Consider the following 12,047-nt stretch of genomic DNA (forward strand, 5'->3'; position numbering starts at 1 on the left):
GCTCAGGCTTCATTGGTATGGTTGTTCTCAGTAGTGAAGATCTGCCTGAATCATATCCCTAGAACACAAAGAGAATTTCAGCTTCTAATGATGCGCTAATGATAACGTACAATTTGACCCACAATCCTATATGAATGGAATGGAAGGAAGGGCTGGTCTACTGTGAGGTGAAGGGAGGGGGCTGCTTTATATAGCAGATATAGGAGCAGCAGTGGGGTGTTAGAAGAAATGTGTTATGGGTGTTATGTAATTTGCTTTGAACTTCTTAAGCTATCTTGGAAGTCTTGTGATGCAGTAGTTAAACTGCAGTACTGCAGTGAAGACTTTGCTTATGACCTGAGTTCAATCCCAGGCTCAGGTAGCTGGCTTGGGGTTGTTAATCTACCTTCCATTCTTCCAAGGTTGGTAAATTGAATACCCAGCAATGTGTGTCAGAATGGGGGTGACAATGTGTAGCCAGAGAGAGCATTAAGCACAACAGGGCAGTATCTAAGCAGCACAATTTGTTTTCCTCAGGCTTGGTGGAAGATGCTTCCTGCCAATAGTATTAAACTAAGATTCAACACAATTGTTGTAGAAAACAATTTATTCCTTGCCTCTGGTAACAGAAAAGCTCAGACCAGGCCCTGAAAGGAAGTGCTCTCAGGCAATATACAGATGACTTTTCTGAGGGTGGGAGGTGGATTGGTAGAGTTGTCATTTCGTACAGTGCAATATATGATTTATGGCAATGTGTAGATTTCTGTTCCTGAACAGTAATGGGAAATTTCCTTTAATACATCTATGAAATAGTTCCTACGCTACTAGTCATTCTTGTGGGAGGCCCCTAGATCTGTGAATTATTCTGCTTTAAAGTTGGCATAGGAAGGGGGGAAAATTATTATGAACGTGGAAATAGATGGCCTGTGGTGGTGATCGGAGTCTGTGGATCTCAATTTTGTTTTCTTTTATATTGTTAAGTAGATTTGGGCAGTCACCCTAGTCATAACATTTTGGGTGTCCAAAAAGAGTAGAAAATTGCTAATTATTATGCTATTCATGCAACTGTTTCTTGGGCCATAACAGTTTGGTTGGGTACTATGTCTCTTGGCTTGGACGTGGGCACCAATTGCTGCTCAGCCTTGGGCAGTGAGGTATCTTTTGGCTGGGCCCTGTTTTATCTTGAAAAGTTGGAGAAGAAGAAACATTCAAGGTCTATTCTTGAGCTCATGGTATGCCCTGCCTAGGTTCTATTGGATTACTTACCTGACAGATTCTTAAGCTGCTCTTCTAAAAATTATTCAAATAAAACACTGGACTTCTTTTTATTTAAAGCCGTAACATGTTCTTCATAGTAGTTTTCTCCTTTTGCAGTGGCAGCATGGGCAAAGCAGATGGAGCTGCCAAAATGAGTGCAAAAGATTTATATGGTAAGTTCTCTTTAATCAGAGCATTTAAGTTAATAAGGTTTGCCAATGTATAAAATGTTAGGTTGAACTTTGTATGTAGAAAGCTAGAATTAACTTTTTTTTAACATGGTGGAGTCTCATTGTTTTGGGGTGTTCCAAGGTGAGTCAATGACTGCTGGATGCACGCTATACAAACTCCAGCATGGAGAATACTTCCAGTGATCCCAAGGACTATGGGAAATATGTTTGTGTGTGCAACAGACTTCTGTGGCCCAAGTGTCAGTCTACACACTGCCCTACCAGCCACTGCTATAATTCAGGGGCAACGGAAAAAGTGGCACAACATGAAGAGAAAAAAAGCAGAAAAATCCTAGTTTGTGTGTGGAAACATTGACACATTTGCATGGAACAGCAGGCTCAGTTATCAGCAAATCCTCACTAGGAACAAGATTATGTTACACGCACAACTCTTGTGTTATCACTTGGCCTCCACACTAGCACAAGCTGCTAAAATCAGGATACTTATTTGTCGTTTCCAAGCAAGTCAGGATTCATAAATCAAAGTTATGGTCTTTCTTGACTTGTAAAAGGGAGGATATAACCCATGGTTTCAGGCTCAATTTAATATCAATCAAATCAGTTCTGATTTCTCAAGCAGCTTGTATTATTGCCAAGAACCAAGCGAGCCAGTTGGTCCAGAAGTTCTGGTTTACCGTTCTATGCAAATACTGTCATGTGTCTTAAGGACTCTTTGGATCACAGCCCGACATTGGTGTATTTTGAGTCATAATTTTCCTGTTCTTACATTTCACAACACTTGCTGGTTTGCCAAGAACCAAAGAGGACAATGACTTCTCCTTCCTTCACCTCCTTACTGAGAAGAATCCGAATGCACCAGTGAGATTTCCATGCTTTCCAAGCTAATTTTGTGGGTGTTTGATATCATCCATGTAAAAGTTTAATAGTGTTTTCCTTGACAATCACTGAGATAGCTGCTGGGCTTTTCCATATTGCTACGAGTTCTTAATCAGTGAAGTTTCTGTTGCTATCTTTCCCCATACGGTCTGAAGCCTACAACATTTCCAGATGTTTTGTCATTCAATTTTTTGTAAATAGATAATTTTACATGTTTAGTTTCATTTCATTAAGATACTATTACCTCCGCAAGGCAGTCAAAGTTCTGATGCCTTGTTGCACTATTTTGGGTTGTTTGTAAAATGCGACACCTGGTGTACAGAAAGCCATATTTTATTTTGAAGAAACACTTCTTTAATTTGTTCTCCTGTAATGGGCTTAATAAGGGATGTGGTGGCGCCGCAGGTTAAACCGCAGAAGCCTCTGTACTGCAAGGTCAGAAGACCTGCAGTCGCAAGATCGAATCTATGTGTCGGAGTAAGCCCCCGTCGCTTGTCCCAGCTCCCTCCAACCTAGCAGTTCGAAAGCATGTAAATGCGAGTAGATAAATAGGTACCATCTCGGTGGGAAGGTAAACAGCATTCCGTGTCTAGTCGCGCTGGCCACGTGACCACGGAAGATTGTCTACAGACAAACGCTACCTCTATGTGTTGGAAATGGAGATGAGCACCGCCCCTTAGAGTTGGACACGACTGGACAAATTGTCAAGGGGAAGCTTTACCGAGGCAGTGGAAGACAGGATGGCCTGGCATGCTCTGGTCCATGGGGTCACAAAGAGTCAGACACGACTAAACGACTAAACAACAACAACAACAAAAATGGGCTTATGACCGTATGATTTAGAATGGGTTTTTAGGCACCACTCACCTAGCTGACATAGATTAAGAGAAGTTCCTTTTAATTTTGTTGGAATGTCAAAGGTCTGTCTCTGTTCATTGACAAATAAGACAAATAGAGGTTTAAGAGCAACTTATCTCATCTAACTGGTTTATCAGAGAAAGACACTATTCTGTATGACTCATTCTGCAAGACATTTGTATGAGGAACTTGAACTGAACTGTAACATTATAGCATGAAGTGTTATACACTTCGGTTTTTGTACAGTGGACCCTTGACTTACAGACGGCTTGACTTACAGACTTTTTGAGTTACAGACTTCTCTGGCCACAAAATTTAGGTTTGACTTGCAGACTGAGATTTGACTTACAGACCAGAAAAAAACCAAAATGGAACAAAAACGGCCTGTTACGGGATTAATCGGTTTTCAATGCACTGTAGGTCAATGGAGACTTGACTTACAGACTTTTTGACTTGAGAACCGCCTTCCAATACGGATTAAGTTCTCAAGTCAAGACCCCACTATACGTGTGATCTCAAGGGAATTTATGAGTGCTGTTTTATTTGGAAGACATCACAAAAGCCAGTGCTCACTAACTGGTGGCATCTGAGTTTTAAAATAAATATTTATTTATTTATGTATAAATATTGTTCACAGGAAATGGCTGAGAATTTTGTTTCAGTTTCTGTTTAATAATTTAGACCTTTGGTCTAGATGGGCAGGATAGAAATCCAATAAATTAAATGAATAAGATAAATAAATAAACAAAAATTTGCCCAAATTCACAGATATATTCATATCCACAATGGGACAAATTTGAAATTAAAGGAAACAAACTCTAAAATGAGAGATGGTGAAACCAGCAGATTTGTGTATTCACTGCCAGAGTGTCATACGCCTTACAGTACTCTTAAAGGCCTGGGTTTCACTCTGTTGAAGGTACAGGTTTTTGATAAAACTAGCAGAGTTATTTGGAAGCACCCATACACAGGCACTGTGTACCCCACTTGTTTGGTTAAAGTTAATATTATCCTGTTGGAAAAAGGGGAAATGGTTCTTATTTAGACTTTCATAAGAGCGAAAGGCAAATTTTAGTTACTCACAACAGCTTACAAACATATAAATGCATGCAAGTGCAACATTTTGTTTGTTTACATTTTTACTCTGCCCACTGCTCTAGGTGGCTTACAATACTGCAACATAAACCTAAAATAAATGTCAATAATTAAATTAAAACATCAAATAAAAAGAGAACCAAAACTTATAATAACTATATTTTTAAAATACCTGACACAAAAGATGCAGCAAAGCGGAGATTATTATTTCAAAAATAATGGAATATAAAAAACCAGGATTAAACGAAATTCAATCCAAGGTAATGCTGTAAAAGGTCAGTGTAAACAGCCACATCTTCACAGGTCCAGACTCACCCTTTTGATGTGGGCTCATGCATTCTAAATAAGGTTGGTTCAAGTGTGTGTGTGTGTGTGTGTGTGTGTGTGTGTGTGTGTGTGTGTGTGTGTGTGTGTGTGTGTGTGTGTGTGTGTGTGTGTGTGTGTGTGTGTGTGTGTGTGTGTGTGTGTTTGTTTGTGGGAGGAGCGATATGCTGTTTAGTGTGATCCATGCATCCAAATGGCACACACACAGAGAGGCAACATATCAGTGCAAGGGAAGAAAAAGCAGCTGATCAAAAGCCGACAGACAGGGATTTGTCCTTTGCACTCCCATTTGGCTACATTGAGTTTGGAGGGAGGGGGAAAGGAGAGCAAGGAGAGAGAAAGGAGTGGGATATGCAGAGAAAGGGAGAGTGCAATCTCCCACCACCACCCCATCTTGCCAGTAGAGACAAAAGAAAGGGACACCCCCCCCACCTTTTGCACCTTGCAAACACACAGAGAAAGAGTGAAAAACTAATACAGTATATATATTATAACTGAGCAAAATTGCAAGTAGGATGAAGTAGTCTGTGTGGAACTATAGTGTGATAAACAAAGGATGTGAGGAATTATTACTTTTAAACCTAGAAACTAATGATAATAATACTTTTGATGAGCTCTAAATCAGGACATTTCCTAAATGTATATTTTAAGTAGCCATTGAAATTGGACAAGATTGCTGCAGAGAACGTATTTCTCAAATATTCGCTTTCTTGAAAATAAATGTCAGTAGGCACTACCGAATATATACCTAAACTAATCTACAGTGGGGTCTTGACTTGAGAACTTAATCCGTATTGGAAGGCGGTTCTCAAGTCAAAAAGTCTGTAAGTCAAGTCTCCATTGACCTACAGTGCATTGAAAACCGATTAATCCCGTAACAGGCCGTTTTTGTTCCATTTTGGTTTTTTTCTGGTCTGTAAGTCAAATCTCAGTCTGCAAGTCAAACCTAAATTTTGTGGCCAGAGAAGTCTGTAACTCAAAAAGTCTGTAAGTCAAGCCGTCTGTAAGTCAAGGGTCCACTGTAGTGTATAAATAAATCTAAATATTGGCTAAGTTAGGTATATACAAATATACAGCCAAATGCTATTCACATTTTTAAAGCTTTCTTTAGAAAGGCAAAAAAAAGCAAACAAAATACCCTGCTGCAATATGTTATCTGAACTAAAAGCTATCCAATGGGATGCTGAACAATAAATTCCTCGGGGAATGCTAGGAAGAACAGTACATTTGTTAGCCTATAATTTGCCTGGCAAAACAGTGCTTCCTTGGGTTGATGTGCCTCCAGAGTTATATGTTGAACATTATAAATGTTTCTGCTAGGCAACTATGTTGGCAAGCTGAATTGCAGGGATTCAGCTTTGCTACAGCTTGATTTGTGATTTGCAGCCTGTTGTAGGCTTCTGTTCAGACTGGTTGATTGCACATAACCTGTGGATTGTTTTGGTGCCAGTGTCCAAACTGGTTCCTCAGTCTGAAGTTGTTTGATCTGCACCATAGCCCATAGTCGCGCTTCCTTTGATCCCAACTCTGTGCTGATCCCCAGCTCTCCTTTTTATGATCCATTGAAAAGCTAGTGAGCTATTTAAAGGTGTTGCACAGCACTATGGAAAAGGGACAGTTTTCCAAAGTTTTCCATAACATGCAAGCACCTACATATACTGCGGCAATGCAGTAGTCTGCTGTAGTTCATTGGAGTTGTTTCTGTTTCATATAGATTTTTATTTCTCTATATTTTTTTCTCTTTGCAGAGGTAATCTGGTGCTAAACCAGTATATCAATATACTGTAGTGATAAGATGATCTAGCACTAAACTCAGTAGCTTGTGTAAAAAAAAGCCTTTGAGGCAACAAAGGAGAAAAATTGCAGGAGTGGATGTTCCCACTGTCCAAATGTAACACCCAGCTTAGTACATCACTGGACTCCCACCCACAGTCATGACCACCCCCACAATCCTTTTGCAGAAAGGATTGCAATCCTAATTGCAGAAACAACTAACAACACAGGAAAAAGTCTTTTCAAATTGTTCTGGCTTGGAAAAAAAAATGTAGAAGCCCCCATCTGCAGAAAAGAAAACTCTGCTTTGGGAACAAAAAGGGCTTGTGGGCTGATTCAAATTGGCTGTCATGTGACCAGTAATTTTTTTTCCATATTCATCCATTTTGCACCCACCGCAAATCCCACAGTATTTTACGATGCAGTCGTGGCCTATCTTACACTGTTTTCAGCCAACTAATAATTTCTATATTAGAAATTAGGGATTGCAGTTGCATCAGCATCATGATACATTTTTTTATTGTGTCCAAATTACGTGAGATCTTGAGCACTGCAGGTGTTCAAAGGACAGCTAAAGACACACAGATTTTTTTTTTACATAGCCAGAGGGCACTGCTTGTTTTAGTACCAGTGATATGGAAAAGGTTCTAGCAGAAAGTGTCACCAGTGGAAGAAGAGACTGGGGCAGGGAGACGGCACAATTTGCCCCACAGGACCACAAACCAAAGGGCCCCCTGGCTCAGTTCCTGTGCATAAAACATAACCTTTACTCCTTGCCCTGACCCTTTGCTGATCAGAGCCTCACACATGCATGGTTTCTTCTAGGAGGCAGCAGCAGTGCAGCAGGCTCTGTAAACTCTTCCGGTGGCTGTACCTCAGTTTCTGTCCCATCATCTGTAAAATGGGAGTGTTAACCTTTTACTGCCCCACAGTGGTATTGTGAGGCTAAGCAGACTGCAGACTGAGAGCTGAAATCTACCAGTTGTTAGAAGATGGTATTCCTTAACTTCTAACATTGTACAGTTTTCACAACAGGAGATTGCCTCTCCTTCCTTACTTTGCAAATCAGCTGTCTCTGTCTTGTGATTAGTCAGGAGGAAAGTACAGGCTTTGTATATGTCTGATTTCTCAGATCAAAAGTTTGCCAATATCCCATCTTTGGAACTCTAGTAAAAAAAATTCTAATGGAGGGTTATCTACAACATATAGTTTTACCTGTTGGAATTTAACCACCTTCTTATGCTGCCTTTAAGAAGCCCAGTAGCAACCAATTGTTCCCTCTCTGCCTCAGATTTTGAAGAGAGCCACACCTCTCTACTTAAGTTTTTTTCTTGCTCGTTTCAGTCAAGAATCAAGACTCAGTGTCAGCCTTGTAGTCAGTAAGCAGACTACAAATCATTTAAGCTCCCTTCATGTAACCAGCCATCATTTTTTTTACAATATGCAGATTTTTCAAATCTACTCAGAACTGGGAGTAAATTAAACCTTTATTCTTTCTCTTACCAAGTGTCTCTGAGTGAGTTATTGAGACTGTAAGAACCAGTTGAGGACAACAAGCAATAAGGGGTGGTTTACTGTGGGGAGACTTTAAGCTGATTCTGCTCTGGAGGTCTCTGAATTTTTCCATTGCATAGCTAGAGTGTATTTTTTAAAGGCTACAGTACATTACCACACTCTGCCAATATTACCACGAAATGTTCAAGCTGCCATAGAAATAAATGGGGTCATCATACAAGTACTAAACAAAAGGAAGAGGAACATAGAAAGAAATATCTCTTTTGCCTAGTGAGACTGTTAGGACACCAAGCCAAACATTGTCACCTCTGACTGGCAGCGATGGCTCTCCAGGGGTTCAGGCCAGATTCTTTCCCAGCCCTCTCTTTGAGATGCTAGAGGTTGAACTTGGGACTATCTATATGCAAAGCATATGCTCTTTCACTGATTTGCAGAACTTGTCCATACGCATAAGCCAAAAGAAACATAAACAAAAGGAAGAGACATGGAGAACACTGTGACACATACATACAAACTATGTATGATAACCATTTCTGCAGCTCTCTTCTCCTCCAGCTTCTTGTCATATTATTAAGTCGTGTCCTCTCACACACAGTTATCTGTGGCTCTGTAGGTGACATATTGTGTCTGAAAGCGGCTGGGAGCATGACCTGTGAGCCAGAAAGTTCATAGTTCCGATCTCAGCTTTGTCATGCACTTGTGATGATTGATTTGGTGACTATGCTAAAGTAAGTCACAACTAGAGTAGGCTCATTTGAATCAGTGGAACATATGAAGGAGTTGACTTGCGAAACCCCCACTGAATCAGTGGGCCTACTCTAGTGCAATGTTCTGTGCTAAGCAAGAAGATTTCAGCCTTGCCTGCTTACTGAGCATCACACCACTCTCTTACAATGTGGGTATAAGAAATGTGTCATAGGGTGGTTATAGAGGACTGTAGGAAACACTCCCAAGTATTTGAACTGCCTTTGCTGATGTACTGGGAAGGGATGACCCAGCAGAATGAGAAAATATAATAATGGATGCTCTGTTTGGTATCTGCTGCCATAGTGGTAATGGGAGCTGATGAATGACCCTTCATCCTACTTGCATGAATGAACCAGATGCCCCTTTCCTGCCACAGATATTCATTTTCTTCCCTCGGGGTCATTCAGGTACCAAAGGCTTGTTGCCTCTGGCAGGTATAAAACAGTCATATCATGTGCTAAGCCCCATATTCTAGAAGAGTCACCCAGTGCTCTTGCCGAAAGATCCTCTGGCTTACAGGTACAGCAGGTAGCTATCGAGTTACTGCCTCATTCAGTGCACAGCTGCCAGCTGAATAAATGTTAATGTGGGCCATGAATAAATAAAGCTGCTTATCTGCTTACTGGCTTCTCTTCTGAACCAAAATGAAAGCACATTGGAGGGAAATCCATTATATTCTTGGCAAGCTCAAGAGAATGTCTGCAGAGGAAGTACTTGAGAATAATTAGTGCTTTACACAACAGCACTTATTAGGCTGCCTTTTCTGTCACCTTAGCAGCAGCAGCAGCAGCAGCCACCCCACCAGTGGCAAACTCTCTTCGGGAGGTTTAAGGGAACGTTAATGTATCTACTGATGGATTTATCCTCCCAAGCTTCCACGAGGAACGCAGTGCCCATTGCTGTGAGTCTGTTTGCTTTATAAACCATCTACTCTGGCCTGTGGACTCAAGCTGGGAGTGCAGCGATTCTGCAGCTTCAGGATGGATCTTTGGCTTCAAATGATACAGAGTCCTGTGTAGTACTTTTAGATCCAACAGAGTTACTACAGCATGACCTTTTTTGGGGTGGGTGGGGAGGATACATAGCCCTTCAGAATCCCTGCTGAGCAAAGTTTGGCCAGCTCAAGATATTTTGCTGCCTGAGGCAGAGCACTAAATGTTGCATCCCACTCCACTGAATTAATAATCCAACACTAGGGAAATTATGGTGGCAAACAGAATCCCTCCAGCATCTCTACCCATCTCTGGCACTTTTAATGTAGCAATACCAAATTGTATCACTAACAAGTTGGTGTCCTTTGATCATTCCCCAGATCTTCTGACTCAGGCACTTTCAAGAGACTGGGGAAGATACCTGAGAGGAAGCTACTGCTTTTATGACTTAGAGGCCATGATCCTGTTGCAGAATACCATGTGCCTGAGGGAGGGATCACTAGTGCACTGTTTTCTCACTGTCTGTGGTGCGACTGGGCACATGACCAAGTGTATGACTAAGATCCGGCAGAATGAACATACCAGTGATGTAATCTCCAGTTTGGTCTGTGCAAACCCAGTAGGATCCTGACCAACATTTCTGTACTTGGTGATGTCATTATGTGCGGTATAAAACAACAAGACCTTGACCAGATTTTCCCCCCTCATTTTAATTCTGATGGGGTTCACATCCTGTGTTGGGAATGATCCCCTTCCACATTTGACTTTGCACTATATCATCCTTTAAGTCCATGTTTTGTGTTCCTGAACTGAGTCAGAATCTTTTTTTTAAAAATGCAAATTTCATTTTTGTGAGACAACCTTTTGATTTTCACCATGGCCTCCCCCCAATAGACACATCTCCATCCATGTGGCACTCTCTGTTTGTTCTCTTCCAGCTTCTTTCTTTTATTGCCTTTGTTTTACTGACTTAGATGCTCTGCTTGTTTCATATTGCGCAGCCATTTGTTCTCTTTCTGCCACCTGTTTTTGAATCTGCACCAGAGCTGCAAGAAGCCATTTTGACAGCTCTGGCAAGCAGCACAAAATACACCACCAAATCAAGTTTACAATTCATAACATGAAAATAATACCAGAAGTAATTACATCTCAGGACATGGCTCTCCTGTGGGTCCTCTCTTTCTGTCTCCCCAAATACATGTGAACTTCACATTGACTCACATGTGATGAAGACACCAACAATATAAAGCCACTTCTGTAATAGATGTAAAGCTGTAATATGGCACGCAAACCCCAGCATATCCTGATTATTACAAAAGCCTTAAAACTGGAACTGCAAGCTAATAGTCACAACCAGAGACATTAAATCTTCCCCAAAACATCAGATAGTACTGTAGTGCAAAACAAACCAAGACGAGAGTTGGGCAGCACACATTCCTCCTTAGCCCATTTGCCTCTGTCAGAGGGATGGGCTTTGTGTGTCACAAAGCCTGTCCCATAGCCCCCTAAGAAAAGTCCAAAGTGAAGGAGCAGAGAGAGGCCAGCCCCTTAAGACCATTCACTACCATTCCTGCCCCAGATGAAACAGGTGGTGCAATAGTCACTTGAGGACTGCCTGCCTGCAGGGTGGCAAGATTGCCGGACACAAGAAACTCTGTGTAACCCAAGAAAGGTGGATGTGCTGTAACAATACCCTGTAGGCCAGCATGTGGGCCACAGTCATTCCTATATATACCTGCTAAGGATCAGAAGGGATGCTTTCTGGATGCTTCATGCCTTCTAATATGACTTCATCGCAATACTGAATAACAAGAAAGATAACGTGGAACCAGTTTCTCTAACTTGAAATTTTCCAGGTGTATCGGACTACAATGCCTATCATCCAGTCATGCTGGTTTTGTGATGATGGGAACTGTAGTTCCAGCCAACCTGGATCGTCTCAGGCTGGTCTAGAACAACTCTAAAATTCATAGTAGAGCCATTTATCACTCACACGCCACAGAAAAGCTGCCTAGAGTGGTCGAAATGACTAGATAGGCGGGGTATAAATACAATAAATAAATAAATAAATAAATAAATAAATAAATAAATAAATAAATAAATAAATAAATAAATAAATAAATAAATAAATAAATAAATAAATAAATAAATAAATAAAATTAAAGAAATGGGCTGATAGGCAGTGTTGGTCCATGTCCTGCTTTAGAGACAGGGCATACTTTACTAAGCTGACTGCCAAGAAGCAGCTTCAGAGCTTTACCACCTCAACTCCAAGCTTATTTATTGATTTCCATGGGATTACTTCAACATAAATACAGTATGCTTAGGATTTCAGTTTAGGGCCCTATCCCCGAGAGTGTTCTCTTGGCATTCATTCCCATTGCAATATGCTTTCTTTCTGGGATGAGAGCTAGGAGGCTCTTAGAGGAAAGCAGATTGTCTCTCTCCCCCCCCTCCCCCTTTGTATAACATATGCTCGCAGAAGAAATCTATGTGCTTG

At 41.0% G+C, this 12,047-nt stretch overlaps 1 protein-coding gene across 1 annotated transcript in view; it reads left to right on the forward strand.

Annotated features, from left to right (window-relative positions):
* EPS8L2 (EPS8 signaling adaptor L2) overlaps positions 1-12,047 on the forward strand; it is a 122,375-nt gene that overhangs the window by 41,336 nt on the left and 68,992 nt on the right. Inside the window, exon 3 of the mRNA XM_020784170.3 lies at positions 1,354-1,409. Within this exon, the coding sequence (XP_020639829.3) occupies positions 1,354-1,409 (56 nt within the window). The remainder of the gene's footprint in view (positions 1-1,353; positions 1,410-12,047) is intronic.

Source organism: Pogona vitticeps, chromosome 1 (assembly GCF_051106095.1).
Source record: "Pogona vitticeps strain Pit_001003342236 chromosome 1, PviZW2.1, whole genome shotgun sequence".
Classification (NCBI taxonomy): Eukaryota; Metazoa; Chordata; class Lepidosauria; order Squamata; family Agamidae; genus Pogona; species Pogona vitticeps.